This window comes from Olea europaea, unplaced genomic scaffold (assembly GCF_002742605.1).
Source record: "Olea europaea var. sylvestris unplaced genomic scaffold, O_europaea_v1 scaffold374, whole genome shotgun sequence".
Classification (NCBI taxonomy): domain Eukaryota; kingdom Viridiplantae; phylum Streptophyta; class Magnoliopsida; order Lamiales; family Oleaceae; genus Olea; species Olea europaea.
The window spans coordinates 216335-234824 of NW_019256747.1; the positions used below are offsets into that span (position 1 = coordinate 216335).

Genomic DNA, 18490 nt, shown 5'->3' on the forward strand with positions numbered 1-18490 from the left:
CAATGAGCCTGTCATGCGAGCAAAAATTTCAGATTGAAGAAAAGCGAGGCTTTGCCATTTATGTTCATACCCAGTGGCCATTCAAGCATGGCCTTTGAAGGTGGAGCTGAAATGGAAGATTTCAGTGGCTACTTATCTGGTTGATCACTTGGTGTCATGGGATTTAGACAGAGAAATAGGTGTACAAATGGGAAGAACCCCATTTGAAAAGTTCTGTTTGTACCATCTATTTGCAGTTAATAGTATATTTATCTATAGAAAGGAACTCTAGACTGGTTGTGAACACTTGCATCTCCACGTTATTGTATATACACAATATACAATGAAGAAATGGTTGAAGTAATGGGTCGATCAATCCGTTATTTCAACAGAGATAAATTCCATGTTCTCTCACTCTTTAGCCTCTGTCGAGTTTAGTTAAAAGAGTTGATAAAAACTTAAATCAAAGTCGATAATTAATTTTTGCAATACAATTTTATCGATTTTAATTAAAAATATATTAAAAATATTTGTATCTGGTGCTAATGATTGACAACTTCTATGAGATTTTGAGATGAATGTCTCTTCTTAAGGAATGGTTTTCTTAACATTTTGGTTATTGCGGGTGTCACAAGGTCAAGTACATAGATTAGGTGTACTTTTGAATAAATTACGATGGGCGGATAAGTTCGAACTTCTAGAAACATTTGACCCTATGCACAAGAACAATGTATTTAATCATAATTAATTTCTATTTTACAAGAAAAGAATTATTTGATCAATTACCAACTACACCAATTAAATATATTTCTTTTCAATAATCACAACCCATCTCTACTTTGTTGATAGCTGAAATCACGAGATGCAAACCTTGATGAAAAACTGTGCAACAAATTATCTTCTTCTTCATCCTCACCACCACAATCAAAATTGAGAGCATAACTTCCAGGAGAATACTGAAGCTGCGTCGTCATCTGAGATTTCTTCTTAGGATTACAAACCTTGCCAATTTTCCTTATCATGTTTTTCCATTTAGGCCCTGCCACCAACTCTGAAAACTCCTTCAATTTCTTAAATTTTGTAACCAACCATGTTTCCTTGTAGACTTGTCTCCCTTGTAACAAATAATGACTTTCTCCTTGGCTGCTTTTTTTCCGTCCACCGCAGAATAACCTAAAACAGCCACATCCGGTGGCTGAAGCCTCCTCTTCATAGTCGCCACAACCTTGTTTTTCTCCAGGCATAGTCATAGGAATAAAGGGAAGTTATAAATAAAATCTTTAGAAGATGGGATGTGAATGAAATGTTTATAACTTTATATATGCAAGTCTGTGCCGAGTGACCGCGTGCGTGCTTGCGTGTTTTGTTTATGTCTGCAGATGAAGACTGCAATTAAGGAAAGATCAAAGAAGGTGAAGAGAAACGTTACTTGAATAAAGAATTTAAGACTAAACAAAGAAAATTAGGTTATTTTATTTTTCTCAATGCCGCATTAATTGCCGGCTTGTTAAATAATTGCATGAAAAGATAACTTTAAGTTGACATATATTTCACATAATTATAAGACAAACGCGTTTCGATTAAACATGTTACAAAAGAACGGGCCTGAGCTATGAAATAGTTTGCTGAATATCTTATTATTATTTAATATGCACTCTGACCCATTTATATATAGGGGTGATAAATGGGTCGAGCGACTCATCGCCTCGCGAAAACTTAGCTCGTGGGCAGATCGGACTCGTAAAAATACGAGCCGAGCGGGTTGGTTCGGTGGGATTAAACGAGCCGCTTGCGGGCCTGGCTCATGGGCTTGTTTAAAAAGTGACCGTTTCGGTCCCTGAATTTTTTTTTTTAATTTATGACCGTTTCAGTCCTTTAAGTTTTTTTTTAAAAATTTTTTTTTATTATTTTTTCTTCCCTCTTCTTCTTTTATAAATAGTGGCATTTACAATTCACTCTCAACTCTCAATTATCTTTCTCTCAACTCTCTTGTGTTGTGTTGATAGTTGTGCAATTTTTATATACAATTTATACAATATCCAATTCTCATTTCTTAGTTCTCACTATATTTATTGAAATTTCATCCAATTTTCATTTCTCACTACATTTATACAATTATTCTTTTACTAATTATTACTTATTATAATTAAACAAATGGATTCACGCACATTTGTCGAAAACTTGTTCGATGTGAGAAGAAACGAATTGCCTATGACACCGCAAAGTCAATTTCGGAATCAATTTGAAAGTCTAAATGACGTACCCCTACCTGAAGATATTCCAGATTTGGATCTTCATCATCATGTAAGCGACAATCCAAATTATCCAATTAATTTGGATGATGTTGACGTTCCTAAAGCAGAACACGATCAGGAATAAGAGCTTGAATTAAACATTCCTGATGCGAGGGGAAAGCGAAAGAGGAAAAAACAAGCAAAATATTAGGATCACTTTAAGTTGATTTCAACGGGAAAAATCATTAATGGAGTCCTAAAATCCAAAGCAGTATGTAAATACTGCCAACGAAGATTAGCATGGTAAAGAAGAATTGGTACCACACATTTCAACCGTCATTACAAAGTATGTGCGGCCAAACACGGACTTATTCCAGGTTGTCAAACACAATTGCAATTTGCCAGTCCAGACGTCAATGATTCTGCTGCACCCCTATCCACATGGGTGTATTCGGAGGAGAGAACTCGAACCAAAATGGTGAAGCTTGTTGCTGATATTGAGTTGCCTTTGCCATTAATTAACAACCAACACTATGTCTCGTATGTGAAAGAATATCTGCAGTCAAAGTATGTTGAGGTAAGTCGAAACACTCTTCGTTCCGATACAATACAATATTTTACTGAAACAAAATAACAATTAATTATTGATTTGCAAAAATATGGGGATGTCATATCTTTCACTTCGGATATATGGGAAGGGATTAATAAAAGAGCATATATAGCTGCAACTGCACATTATATAGATCCACTTTGATGCATGCATAAAAAAATTATTACTTTTAGAATTATTGAATTTCCCCACAACGCTAATAATATATTTAATGATATTATTAGTATTGTTAGAGAATATCATTACGAAAGTAAAATTCGTTCATTTACTTTCGATAATGCTAGTGTTAATAAAGTAGTTGCTGATAAATTGCATAGGGTACTGCAACCTGATTTTGGCGGGTATTTGTTTTATATTCGTTGTATATGTCATATTTTGAATTTAATTGTCTAAAATGATTTAAAACATATAAAGGATGAACTTCAAAATATTAGGAACGCACTAATATATATCACAATCTCCCCAAGCAGAAAACAAGCATTTGAGAATTATTGTGCCGAAAAATGAGTGCAAAATACTAAAACATTTGTTAGCGATGTAGGTCATGGGTGGAATTCTACTTACTTGTTATTAAAGTCATGTGAAGGTTTTGAACATTTAATAACTGACTTTTATAATAATAGACATGTCAGAAGTGATGATGAGGGTATGTTGACTGAACGTGATTGGCAAATAACTTTGAAAGTTTAAAAGATTTTTGACATCTTTTTATGAAATCACTAAGATTTTATCGGACGTTTACTATCCCACCAGCTGTATGGTGCTTGAACGTCTTTATATAATTGCAAGAACATTTCATAAATACAAAAATGACCATGATTTTAGTGAAATTATAATTGCTATAGAATTAAAATTTAGAAAATATTGGGAAGACTTGCCTATATTATTTCCTTTAGCATGTGTGATGGACCCCCAATATAATCTATCGAGAACTAAATATATAATTGATTAAATTTCAAACGCCTTAACATTTGATACACCTATCACATATAGAAATTTAAAACAAATATTATGTATGAATTATATGCGAACCGAATGGGTAGCAATATTAGTCGGGTACCATCTGCACCAACTCCTTTCGCTGAAATTGAAGAAGATGCGAAAATATTTAATTTATTTCAAGGCATTAATTCGTATAGATATGATTCATCTGCAATGTGTTCATCTGCTGCCACTGTCATGTCGTCACCATCTATATCTCATTCTCATCAATCATCTACGGGCTCAAACCATAATGCATTGTCTGCTGAATTAATTGATTATTTCAACCAGAATATGCCAACAGATAAAACAATTAAAAAAGTTCAGACGAAATAATTAAATCCCGGCGAAGGTATGAACGACGTTGGCCAGTTATATTTGCGATTGTAAAAGATCTGCTGATACCTCCGGTTAGCACTGTTGTTTCGGAGTCTACTTTTAGTGCAGGTAAAAGAGTTTTGAGCGAAATCAGGAGCCGACTGAAATAAGATATTTTAGAAGCGTTAATATGTGTTAAGGATTGGCAGAACGCTCATTTTCGACTACAAGATAAATATACCGAAATTGCATGTAGTCAAGTATGTGATATTTGATTTAATTATATTGATGAAACTTTTGTTTTCTTATCATTACTTTTAATTTTCTTTAAAAAATTGTACACGCTACAATAAATTGTTCGTGTACAATTTTTAACTCCTCCTACTAAAAATTTAAGCAGCCGGTCTCAAGCTCTGATAAAGGAGGAGGGTTTATATTTTATCTATTTTAAAAAGAAAAATAAAGATTTCATTTTTATTTTTTTCTCTCTTTTAATTAAAAAAAAATTCTTTCCATCAATTTAGTTAAATTTTTGTTAGTACTTAGTACTATTACTACTATATGTCTACATTTTAAATTCTTTTATCGAACAACGCTGTGCGTACCTTTGCATATAATTTTTGAAGTAAATTCTTTCTAAAAATTAAAAGGGTAATCGAATGATTGCCCTTTCAATTGTCAGAAGTCTTTCACTTCGAAAATTATATATAATCTTTGAAATGAAGATTTCTGACAATTGAAAGGACATTCGATTACCCTTTTAATTTTTAGAAATGATTTACTTCGAAAATTATATGCAAGGGAATGCACAATGTTGTTTGAAAAAATAATTTTTAATACTATTTTAAATTTTCTTTAAAAAATTATACACGAACAAACAAACAACACAATTTTTAACTCCATCTACTCTAAATTTAAATAGTCGATCCCAAGCCCGGATAAAGGAGGAGGGTTTAAATTTTTTACCTAATTTTTTATATATAAAAATTTTTTATATAAAAAATTCACGATTTAAAAATTAAAATTACTTTTGTATTTTTCAATTTACCTATTTGTTTCCAAAAAAAAAAAAAAACGACGTGTGCTCGCGAGCTGAGCTCATGTCGGCTCGGCCCATTGACACCCCTATTTATATAGGCTTGTTTTCACGAATTAAGAAATCATATTAATGTTATTGAAAAAAGTTTTACCAAAAATTTTCTCAGTCTACCCTTATTTATATTTGTACAATTTCAAAATTAAGTGAGAAAAATTGATTATGACTAGACAAATTAAATAAGGATATATTAGTAAAAGAACAAAATAAAACATTCTCAATAAAAAAAAAAAAAAATCAGCCTATATAATTAAGACAAGAAATTAAGAAAAGTCAACCTATTTAAATGGGTGGAGAAAGGCATAAAATGATGATCTTAACTATATATTCAAGAATATTATATGACATGACAAAAGATTCATATACCCAAATTAAATTTATTGAAAAAGACTTTTGGTAACATATGAGCATTTTCTTGAGACTTTTTAAATACAAGATGATTCTTATTTTCTAAAGATTCTTTATTCTGACTCTAGAATGATTGCATTTATAAATTTCAATACTCTTCTTAAATTTTTTAGATAATATTTGAACTGATGATCATTTACATATGGTGGGAATTTTTGATACAAAATAAATTTGGGGATGTAATGAACAAATCGAGTTTGCTTTTTTATTCATAGGCTTCGTTAGAAGTTCGAGATTGAATATTGAATCACGTAAGCCCAAAACCACAATTGGAAGCCCACGAATCTAAGACGGACCGAGTGTTTCATTTAGGGCTCAACCCACTTATTTAACCTAAATGGAACTGCATATGTTGGCCTCCTTTTTTCATTATACACGTATGTCACAAGGTTATTCCTTTGCCAGGCTATTGTTGTGCTTCTTCCTTTGATCATGGCAGGATTTTGGCTCCTTTGTGCAACCCATCTTCCCCTCTTTTTTGCTTACACTTTGGCCGGCGCTTGGGTTCTAGAATCAGCCCCTGTTTGTGCTGTCTCCATATAACAGAAAGAACCAAGGAGGTGCGCCACTGGAGCCAGCTATCAGTTAGGTGGTTAGATTAGTTGATCAAGTCCACATGTCCATCTTGTATTGCTTTGTACAGTTGAGTTAGTGAGTTGGTTAGTTTGTTGATATCATTTTCTATTACACACCACCTTGCAATGTACTGATTTGATTTTCTCTTCGATTCAATACGATGGAATTCATTTTTCCTGCTTCATTTTTTAATATGGTATCAGAGCTTTTGTGCTTCTATTGTCTGCTTCTCTGAAATTCAATTGAATCTTCGATTGAATTTCTTTTGGCATGTAATGGCATCGGCAGCAAACAATTCCTCGTCATCAATAAGGATTCTACCACTGATGATGGGTCTAGTCCTTTCTATATTCACCATTAAAACAACCCGAGGCTTGTGCTTGTTTAATTATATATTCAAGAATATTATATGACATGACAAAAGATTCATATACCCAAATTAAATTTATTGAAAAAGACTTTTGGTAACGTATGAGCATTTTTTTGAGACTTTTTAAATACAAGATGATTCTTATTTTCTAAAGATTCTTTATTCTGACTCTAGAATGATTGCATTTATGAATTTCAATACTCTACTTAAATTTTTTAGATAATATTTGAATTGATGATCATTTACATATGGTGGGAATTTTTGATGCAAAATAAATTCGAGGCTATAATGAACAAATCGAGTTGGCTTTTTTATTCATAGGCTTCGTTAGAAGTTCGAGATTGAATATTTAATCACATAAGCCCAAAACCACAACTGGAAGCCCACGAATCTAAGTCGGACCGAGTGTTTCATTTAGGGCTCAACCCACTTATTTAACCTAAATGGAACTACATATCTTGGCCTCCTTTTTTCGCTATACACGTATGTCACAAGGTTATTCCTTTGCCAGGCTATTGTTGTGCTTCTTCCTTTGATCATGGCAGGATTTTGGCTCCTTTGTGCAGGGCCGGTCTTGTGATGGTCGGGGCTCGAGGCGAATTTTATAAATTAGGTCCTGACGAAATCAGTGTAAATGTAAAATTCAACAGTATATTATGCGACCTATTGCTAATTTAAAATACGACTTTCCCTTTTAAAGCGGATTTAGAATGAAAGAATTGTAAAATATAGTAATATCTTTGCAAAGTTTTTGTACAAAAATAAGACGACGACATGAATTTAACAAATATAATCACATAAATATCTATCTTCACAAAATTTTTATACAAAAATAAGACAATGACATAAATATTTATAGACATCCATTTATAAAATTCATCAAATTTCACATCATTTTCAAGAAAATAAACCCCAAATTTAACCATTTTAGATCTTGTCTTCAATAAATTTACATCAAATCCCGCACCATTAGATCTGAACTGTTTTGCCTTGTTCAGTCTTGGGCCTGAGACGAGGGCCTCATTTGCCTTGCCTTAGGACCGACCATGCCTTTGTGCAACCCATCTTCCCCTCTTTTTTGCCTACACTTTGGCCGGCGCTTGGGTTCTAGAATCAGCCCCTGTTTGTGCTGTCTCTTTATAACAGATAGAAGACTAACAGAAAGAACCAAGGAGGCGCGCCACTGAAGCCAGCTATCAGTTAGGTGGTTAGATTAGGTGATCAAGGCCACATGTCCATTTTGTATTGCTTTGTGCAGTTGAGTTGGTTAGTTTGTTGATATAATTTTCTATTTATACACACCACCTTGCAGTGTACTGGTTTGATTTTCTCTTCGATTCAATACAATGGAATTCATTTTTCCCGCTTCAATTTTTTAATATGGTATCAGAGTTTTTGTACTTCTATTGTCTGCTTCTCTGAAATTCAATTGAATCTTCGATTGAATTTCTTTTGGCACGTAATGGCATAGGCAGCAAACAATTCCTCATCATCAATAAGAATTCTACCATTGATGATGGGTCTAGTCCTTACTATATTCACCATTCAGACAACCCGAGGCTTGTGCTTGTATCACAACCTCTTACTGGTGACAATTATGCTTCATGGAGTAGAGCCATGGTGATAGTTCTATTCGTGAAGAACAAACTCGATTATTTTGATGGATCATTGTCTAACCTGAAGACAATGATGATCAGCTCAACAATTGGATTCGTAGTAACAATATGGTTATCTCATGGATTCTCAACTCAGTCTCTAAGGAGATCTCTGCAAGTTTCAATTACTCTGAGTCGTATGGATTGATTTGAAAGAAAGGTTTCAGCAGAAGAATGCACCTCGCATATTTCAACTAAAACGAGAATGGATGAATCTCACTCAAGGTCAGTCATCTGTTGGTGCTTATTTCACCAAATTGAAAACAATTTGGGAAGAACTCAATAACTTCAGACCAATATGTTCGTGTGGGGAGTGTGTTTGTAGTGGTTTTCAGAACAATATTATATAGAGTATGTTATGTCATTTTTAATAGGGCTGAATGATACATTTGCTTAAGTCAGAGGGCAATTGTTACTTGTGAATCCTATATCTCCTATCAACAACGTATTTTCCCTTGTTTCTCAAAAAGAACATCAAAGAAATATAAACATTAATGCCAGTAATTCTAACGCTGGAGATTCTATAGCATTCTATGCTAAAACTGATCCTAAGAAAACCAGCTCAAGACAGACACATAACAAGTTTCAAATGAAGGAAAGGCCCATGTGTACTTATTGTGGACAAGCAAGTCATTCAGTGGATAAATGTTACAAATTACATGGATATCCTCCTAGTTATAAGAAGAAGAAGCAGAAATCTGGTTTTACCGACCAATTAGGAGCTACCAACGACCAGTCAAGGCATGTGTTGCAAATCAGGTAGTTTTCGAGTCTATTCCAAAGCAAGTACAGAGTAATGCAAGAGATTTCATGCAATCTTTGAACCATATTCAATACCAGCAAATAATGAACATGTTGAGCAATCATCTGGCTTCTGCAAAAGTTTACACAGGGAATGATGAACACTCTAATCAGGCGACAGGTGCTTGTTTCTCTATTGCTTTTAATCCATGGCTACACCTCAACAATGGTGGTGGATTCTGAGGCTACCAGCCATAATGCTTCAATCAATCTACTTTCAGTACTATGAAACCTTTAAGAATGTATGTGTCACTTTGTCAAACCATAAGATAATTCCTGTAAAATTCATTGGGGCTGTGAAATGTGGCCATAGTCTGATGCTTAAAGATGTGTTATATGTGCTACAGTTTAAATTCAACCTAATGTCAGTTAGCTCATTAACCAGGGATCCTTGCATTGAAGTTAGATTCTTTATTACACGTGTTATCCAGGATGCACACAACCAGAAGATGAATTGCAAGGGTAAAAGAATTGCTGATTTATACAAAATGAGTGATTCCTCATGTGATTTAGCACAAGATAATAAAAGTAACGCTTTGATTGATGATGTTTGTGTTTCCATTTCCTCAGCTGTAAATAAAGTGAATACTTGTACATGGCATCACAAATTAGGTCATTTATTATTTCAGAAGTTAGTCTTTTTAAAAGATCAATTACATTTGAGTTGTGATAAGAATGGAAACCATAATTCAGTTCATTGTAATGTTTGTCCATTGGTAAAACAGAGAAGACTTTCCTTTGTCTCAAATAATCATTTGTCTATCAATGCTTTTGATTGGACAACTTGTGATACCTGGGGACCTTATCATGTTCCTTTTCACTTTGGATACATGTACTTTCTCACTTTGGTAGATGATTGCACATGTTTCACATGGTCATATCTCATGAAACACAAATTAGAGTCCATCTATATCATTCCCACATTTTTTAAGATGATTGAGATACAATTTCAAAAGATAATAAAGAAATTCAGTCAGATAATGCTCTTAAGTCGGAATTAACTAATTTCTTTCATTCTAAATGAGTCATCCACCAATTTACTTGTGTTGAAAGGCCTGAACAAAATTCAGTGGTTGAGAGAAAACATCAGCATTTGCTTAATGTAGGTAGATCATTGTATTTTCAAGCACAAGTTTCTATCCAGTTTTGAAGTGAATGTACATTAACTGCAACCTTTCTTATAAATAGAACTCCATCCTCCACTTTACAAAATAAAAGTTTATTCTCCGTCTTGTACAACAAACCTGTAGATTATAGCCTCTCAAAGTGTTTGGACGTCTATGTTTTGCATCAACTCTTTCATCCAATCGAACAAAGTTTACTCCTAGAGCTAGAGCCTGTGTCTTTGTAGGGTACCCTCCAGGATCGAAGGGATATAAGCTGTATGATATCCTATCCAAGACCTTCTTTATTTCTAGAGATATAGTTTTCCATGAACATATATTTCCTTTCCAATCTATTCCCCATCATTTCAATATAATTGATTATTTTCCTGATCTCGTGTTACCTTTTCCTACTTTTGAAACCCATTCTTCTATACCCGTCTCCACTTCACAATCCAGAATTCCTGATGTGCATATTAAAGCTGCAAGTGATACAGATAATTTGCAGCACAATTCACCTCCTATCACTAATCATTCTTACATATCAGATGTTCCCAGAAGATCATCAAGACTCAACAGACCCCCTTCATATCTTAGAGATTTTCATTGTAATCTCCTAGTCAACAGTCCCATGATTCTTTACCATATCCAAATATATCTCTTATAAGGCATTTTCTCCCTTTTATGATCATTATCTGTTAAATGTGTCATCAAACTTTGAACCTGAATATTATCACCACAGTCAAATATGATCATTGGATGGATGCTATGGCAGCTGAATTAGATGCCATGGAGATGACTAATACCAGTCTGTTAAAAGACTACCTAATGAGAAATATTCTATAGGCTACAGATGGATCTATAAAATAAAGTATAAATCGGATGGCAGCATAGATAGATACAAGGCACGCTTGGTGGCTAAGGGATATACCCAGCAAGAGGGATTGGATTTCAATGAGATATTTTCACCCGTTGCCAAACTTGTTGCTATCAGAACTCTTCTAGCAATAGCAGCCATTAATAATTGACATATCACACAACTTGATGTTAACAATGCCTTTCTCAATGGAGATTTGTTCGAAGAAATATACAAGGATTTGCCTTTGTATATATAGAATATACTGGTTCTAAAATTCAGGGGGAGAATCTGGTTTGTAGGCTCCATAAGTCAATTTATGGCCTTAAGCAAGCATCACAGCAATGGTTTTCAAAATTTTGCAATGCGCTCATTGATCACAGTTTCCAGCAGTCAAAAGCATATTATTCATTGTTTACCAAAGGTACTGGTAGCACATTTATTGCTCTATTGGTCTATGTCGATGACATCATCGTCACTAGATTTAATCAGCATGAAATTAACTCTTTCAAAGGGTTCCTGCATAGTCAATTTAAGCTGAAGGATATTGGCAAGTTAAAGTATTTTCTTGGGCTGGAAATAGCAAGGTCACAAAAAGGAATCTTCATGTCACAATGGCAATATACTCTGCAATTACTTGAGGACACTAGATTCTTGGCATGTAAACCAACTGCATTGCCTATGCATCCTAACCTAAAACTCAGTTCATCTGAAGGGAAACTCATTGCTAATGTATCCATGTACAGGAGACTGATTGGTCGCCTCCTTTACCTTACTATATACAGACCTGATATCACATTTGCTGTTCACAAGTGGAGCCAATTTGTGTCACAACTCAGACAGCCACATCTAAATGCAGCTCATCACCTTTTACAATATCTCAAGGCAAGTCCAGGGCAAGAAATTTTGTTTTCTACAAAATCTTCATTGCGTTTTAAAGCCTTCGCAGATGCAGATTGGGAAGCGTGTCTTGATAAAAGGAAATCAGTCACCGACTTTTGTGTTTTTCTTGGAGATTCTCTAATTTCTTTGAAAGCTAAGAAGCAAACTACAATATCCAAATCTTTAGTTGAAGCTAAATATCGTGCACTAGCATCTACTATTAGTGAACCAATTTGGCTTATTCAATTACTTCAGGATTTTTAGATTTCCAACAAAGATTCAGCATTGATATTTTGTGACAATCTAGCAGCAATTCATATTGCTTTAAATCCCATCTTTCACCAACGTACTATGCACGTCGAGATCGATTACCATTTTGTTCGAGATAAGGTGACCGATGGCTCGGTCAAATTACTACCAGTTCGTTCTCATAATCAATTAGTCGACATTTTTACAAAGGCTGATGTTTTCCCTATTATCCAAGATGGGTGTTATTAATCCTCACACTCCATCTTGAGGAAGAGTAACAGATAGAAGACTAACAGAAAGAAGCAAGAAGGCGCGCCTCTAGAGCCAGCTATTAGTTAGGCGGTTAGATTAGTTGATACTGATTTGATTTTCTCTCTTCGAGGCAGTACAATGGAATTCATTTCCTGCTTCAATTCTTTAATACCTTGCTTGCTGTCGCTCTTTTGCAGTCTCTGCGCAGTTGCTTTTTTGTGACTTGTGGGTGCTTTCTTTGTGATTTTTGAGTGGGATTCTTGGTCCATTCGTGTGGTGCTGCCTTACGTGTTTTAGGCTTGTGATCTGAGCCCATATTTACCCACTCTTGGTGCCAAATTGATAGAGATTGACATGTGAGTATTGATTCACATTCATAGGGCTTTGATTTCGTACTATTTATTATTTTGGAACTAAGCCCCTGTTTGGTGGGCATTTTTTGGATTAACATTGTTTTGATAATGAATTTTTGGAAAAAATATGGTTAAAAGGTAAGGAAATTTTATTAATTTACATGTAGAATATTTATTGGAAATATATATGGTTAAAAGGTAAGGAACTTTTATTAATTTACATGTAGAATATTTTATTGTTTAAATGTGTGGTTGGTAATAACTATATAGAAGAAAAGAATTTTAAAAAAAATGAAAGAGAAACAGAGGCCTAGTGTGATTTTGATCATTGAAGGTTCTGATTTTGTCAACATATAAAAAGTATGTCAAATTAAAGATTATGCAAAATCAATAAATGTTTCATGAAAAAGGGGGAAAAAATAATAATAAGAGCCAAAACAATGAGCATTGTTTGAGTGTATAAAAAATTTCTCTCTGATTTAAGCCCTTGTTTGAATCCCATTTTGGAGAAAAAATGAATTTTTGATTAGTGTATTAATGAGAAATGTGTGGTTAAAAAATTAGAAAAGAATTTTGAATTTACGTATAATATTATTTTATTGAAAAATGTGTAGTTGAAATGATTTCAAAATACAGTAGAATAATGCATTTTTTTCTAAATAATGGGGCTTAAATAAGCCCTAAATCTTATTTTGTAACTAAAATAAAATTTTAAAAAAAAATCACTATTTAAAACAATCTTTTTCCAAAATAATGGCCACCAAACAGGGGCTAACTAACATTAATTTCAGCTTTCAACTTCTTGGGAAGTTCAATTTGGTCCTCCAACTATTCTTTGACCTCAATTTTATCATTCAATTATTAGGAAAGTTACTTGGCCCTTCAACTAACTTCAATTGTATCCTTCAACTATTAGAGAAGTTCAATTTGGTCATCCAACTATTAGTTAACTCAATTTTATTCTTTAATTATTAGGAAAGTTCAATTTGGTCATTCAACTATTTTTTAAAATCAATTTCATCTAGAGCTTGACAAAACTCCCGAATCGAACTGAACTGAATTGAACGATTCTTCTTAAATTAAATACCTAAACGACTATCTAAATTGAGAACCAACGGGTTCGATTCGGTTCTAGGTTCTAAATCAAAAACGAATAAGAATCGAATCTTCATAATTTTTTAAATTTATTTATTTTAAATAAGTCAAATAATTTTATTTTTTCTAAATAAATTTGCTAGCTAGTTAATTGAGCTCAAACATAAAAATATGATTTTCTTATTTTTAATTTTCAATTCAATCCCAACTTAATTAGATTGATCTAAGTTTTATTCAAATCTGTTATTCTGTAGTAGTGTTGACGAGTGTATTTTACTCATGAGTTTAAGCCAATTTTAACTTAATTGTATGTTAAATTTCACGAGTAGGGAACGTTTTTAATGTGTTTATTAATGTTGTTTTATATGTTTATCGAGATGGTAAAGGATACAAAGAAAGATCATTAATTGAAGTTAGTGGCATGAATGGAAAAGAAGTTGTGATACAAGGGCAAAATAGGCAAAGTAAAAGTGGGATGAGTAGCACCAAAGCGCTAGAAACCAAGGTAGAACTAGAGTATAGGCGTCGCGGCACCACGTTCAGGGCGTTGCGGCGCTGCAAAAACGAAGAACCTTGATGCCGAGAGAGACAGAGAGTTAGCACTGTGGCGCCACCCCCAGGGCGCTGCTACGCTAACCCATTTATCATCACGGTGATGTGGCGCCGCACACAGATTCATTAGGGCACAAATTTCGACCCGTTTTTGAGTCCATAGAAAAACCCTATTCTTCATACACGATATGAGACCTATAAATACGAAAACTCTCACACTTTAAGGGGCTCCACACATTAGGAGGCAAAAAACACATCTTGGGAGAGAAAATGTGAAATTCAAAGGGAGAAAACAACGACAAACTCATCGTGTAAAGCATCAACTAGAAGAGGAAGGAATTCTTGGTGCAAGATCTACTTATTCTTCTATATCTTTAATACAAAATCTTGTGATATATTCTAAGACAATTTGTTGTTTCTCTTTTTTCATTATGCGTAGCTAAATTTATTGTTAGGGCAAATAATGTAACCATTTGAGATCTTTTATATTTTCTTATTAAGAATCTTGGTTTTTAATTTTTTATGTGTTGATTTTTACTATGAATTGATTGCATTAAATTATCTGATCAATAAGTTGATGGATTTTTGAATCCTTTAGAAATAGAGATATGAGTTTAGAATTTAGACCATGTCGTAAAATTCAATACATTGATATAACCAGTAGAGATACATATGCCATCTATTGCGGTCATAATTGAATTTATAGGACAATGAACTCGTTTAACTAAATTGAATTTGTATAGAGATATGAAATTTAATTAGTTAAGTAGACTTAATGAGAACTCGAGGGATAAATTGAATATAATAGGAGAATTCGACCGAACACTACATTAGGTGTGATTCTTAATTTGAAATGTAAAGGTGATCAATAGATGAAGTTACTCTGCCCTAACGTCCTTTTATTATTTGATTTTACAAACAATTGTGTATGCATCTATTTACTTTCTAGAATTTAGATTGAAACTCAAATCTTACAACTTTTATTTTGTTTTCATCAAATGGTAGTTAGAGAAAAATTGAATTAAGTGCTAGAAAATAATCATTGTGAGATCAACAACCCGAACTTTCAAGTCCACTATTACTTGTTACCGTTCGTACACTTGCAAGACTAAAATTGATAACAAGTGTCATCTCTGCCATTTTAGAGAAATCAAATTGAAGTTCGACAACGCCTCTCTTAATTATTGTGAGCTCGCTATCTTCTTCTTCATGTGATCTTAACAATCAAAATTATGAAGAATTCAACCAAAAAAAAAGCAAAAGACACATAAAATTAGACTGCATTATTTTGTAAGAGCTAAAATTGAACATATTATTAGTAAAATTAATGTAATTTTGTAAATATTAATTATAGTACAGAACTTGGGAACCGAATAGAATCAAATTGAATTGAACCGAACCCGAACAATTCCATAATTAAATTTAAACCCGACAGCACCAGTTTCTTAATACCCGAAAATTTTGGATTCGATTCGATTCGATTCTCGTTAGAACCAAACCGAATAGGATCATGCCAAGCCCTAATTTCATCCTTCAACTAATACAAAATTTTAATTGGGTTCTCCAACTACTAATTAACATCAATTTCATCTTTCAGCTATTATGGAATTTCAATTTAGTCCTTCAACTATTATGGGAAGTTCAATTTGGTACTGCAAAAAAAAAAAATTCAATCTTCAACTTGAAAACCTCAATTTGATCATCTAACTATACTTTAAAAGCAATTTCATCCTTCAATTTTATAAAAACTTCAATTTGGTTTGGTTTTACCAAAGGCAATTGGAGAGAGGATAGATTTCAATTGAAGAATCATGGGAGAAAGGCCACTTTCTTCAGCAACTATTCAAGGCATCAAATTTCACACATTTACCAGTGAACAAACGGAAGAGACTATTGAAACACTGTTCATGCTGGAAAAAATCCAGCCATCTGAGCAAATCCAAAGGCGGTGGCTCTGACCATTGTGAGGGTTGGAATTGCGATAACATATCCAGATTCAGCAACTGTCTTCTCGACTGATATCCAAGTCTACATTTCAAATCTAAAGAAAAAGGATTGTAATGGTATTAGTGTTTGCAATCAAGGTGAGGAAAAAAGTGGATTACTAACAGCCTCGAACATCTAAAAATGGAAAAATAAAGACCTTCAGCACAGAATGGTCGGTCAGATGTCCACGTCTGTTATCGACATAGCAGTACCAGATAATTAGAGATTATAGAATAGTCTATAAGACATTCATACATCACTTTTTGTTGTTACATTTTAAGCTAAAGGTTTCTCGAGTCAACTTCCAAGAAAAAACTGCAAAGCATAGGTATAATTAGCTTTTGACTTGAGGATTTGTTGGTGCAAGTGGCTGCTGGACTTGCCCTTTTGGAGGGAGCTTAGCTGCCATGGCTCGTAGGTCATCTGCAACCTCAGTGAAACTTGGCCTTTCCGATGGTTCAGCTGACCAACACCTCTCCATGAGACGTCTCCAGTCTGGGTCACAAGATTCCGGCACAGGAGGTCTCAATGTGTTGCTCACTATACCACCTATCGCAATAAATGAAATGAGCACGAGACAAGCAAAATTCGTTATGAGCATTAACATTAGTTGTACTTTGCCCCTGTTTGACATCCATTTAATCAACACACTATATTTCTCAAACTCACTTTCAACCACACATTCACATAATATATATTTTGCACGTAAAGTCAAAATTTTTCATATTCTTTGTTCACATTCTTTGTTCACACATTCTCCGAAAAAACCATTATTCCAAAACTCATTTTTCCAAAAAACTTATTTTAATGGAGGTCAAGTAGGAGTCTAGTATTGACATCACTATACAGTACAATAAACAAGATTTAACTCATTTTCCTCAATTTTGAAAGTATTGTTCAGTTCATCATACCAAACATACCATAAACATTAGAAATACACAAGTAATTGGGATGTGAGACAATACCAATAATGGCTCCATAGTGCAAGTCCGTATACGGCTCTTCTCCAGTAAGAAGTTCCCACATTACGATTCCAAACGAGAATACATCAACCTGTAGATAATCCATTTGAGCAAAATCCAAATTAAGAAAGCAGCTATGATCTTTTCCGTTTTCAGTATCATTCAGCAAATTATTAATTTAAATAAACTACTATTCCTCCTCCTTTCTCTGGAAAATAACCGAGTAAGGAAGGAGGATGTTGTGACAAGCGTTCAAATGATAGGATGATCGGAAAGAAACCTTCTCAGACACAAGGCTACTACTGCCATTAAGAAGCTCTGGTGCCATCCATGGAAGAGTTCCCCTTACACCACCTGAAATTAATGTCTGACATTTTACCTTCGACAACCCCAAATCACCGACCTGTAAGCAGTTAAGATAAATGAGAAATAGCTATTATGAGATTCCAATGTTACTACAAAACACTGCCACAAAGGAAACAGAAGAATATTTCAGTAGTATACTAGAACAGAGAGGGATCAAGTCATATGGTAAGCTCCCATCTGACAGGTCAAGTGAAAACTGCAACATAACAGATGGAATCTACAAAGACAGTGACGAAATGACTACTGAAGTCATGGAACCTACTGGGTATGCTAGGAGCTTGATGGGAGGAGTTATATTACCTATTTAAGGCATCTGTTGCCCTCTACCATGAGCTTCATTTACAAAGTCCATTAATACCAAGATACTAAAAAAATAAAAATTCTCCAATCTAGTCCTTTCATGCCTTTTGCTTCAAATAATTATCCTCACAGCATCTTTCCACAACTACCTCACTGTTTTAAAAATTTGGCACTCTAATTAATAGCAACTCCAGCATACACAAAGAACACCCAATAAAGAACATGGTATAAATTAAAGTCATTTTGACTACTTTAAGCATGCAATATAAGAACCCCAGCAACAGAGTTGCATGTTTTCCTCTCATTTTTTAAGAGGAAAAAACAAAGAAATTATATAAGAAATGCATCTTAATGAACTTAGGAAGAGATACCCATTGAGATCAATAAACGTAACTCAAAAAAGCCTTGTCCCATATTTATGTAGGTCGGTTACATATATTCTTCACTATATCAAGAGTCATGTCCAAATTACCAGAAAGTCTCAAATCCCGTCTAGTCACACTATT

The 18490-nt window shown here is 33.9% G+C and overlaps 2 protein-coding genes across 2 annotated transcripts in view; both read right to left on the reverse strand.

The window, feature by feature from the left end:
- Positions 1–685: 685 nt before the first annotated feature.
- On the reverse strand, positions 686–1382 carry LOC111386821. Its single transcript, XM_023011297.1, has one exon. The coding sequence runs from the start codon at positions 1227–1229 to the stop codon at positions 801–803; it is 429 nt and encodes a 142-aa protein (XP_022867065.1). The 5' UTR covers positions 1230–1382; the 3' UTR covers positions 686–800.
- A 15073-nt stretch (positions 1383–16455) lies between these two features.
- Positions 16456–18490, reverse strand: part of LOC111386831 — a 6984-nt gene continuing 4949 nt past the window's right edge. Inside the window, exons 2-4 of the mRNA XM_023011310.1 lie at positions 17599–17751; positions 17322–17409; positions 16456–16905 (exon numbers count right to left, since the gene is read on the reverse strand). Coding sequence (XP_022867078.1) covers positions 16691–16905; positions 17322–17409; positions 17599–17751 — 456 coding nt within the window. The 3' untranslated portion in view covers positions 16456–16690. The remainder of the gene's footprint in view (positions 16906–17321; positions 17410–17598; positions 17752–18490) is intronic.

Excerpts from the sequence above, each read along its gene's own strand:
- LOC111386821 (XM_023011297.1), bottom strand. The coding sequence starts at position 1,229 with ATGACTATGCCTGGAGAAAAACAAGGTTGTGGCGACTATGAAGAGGAG.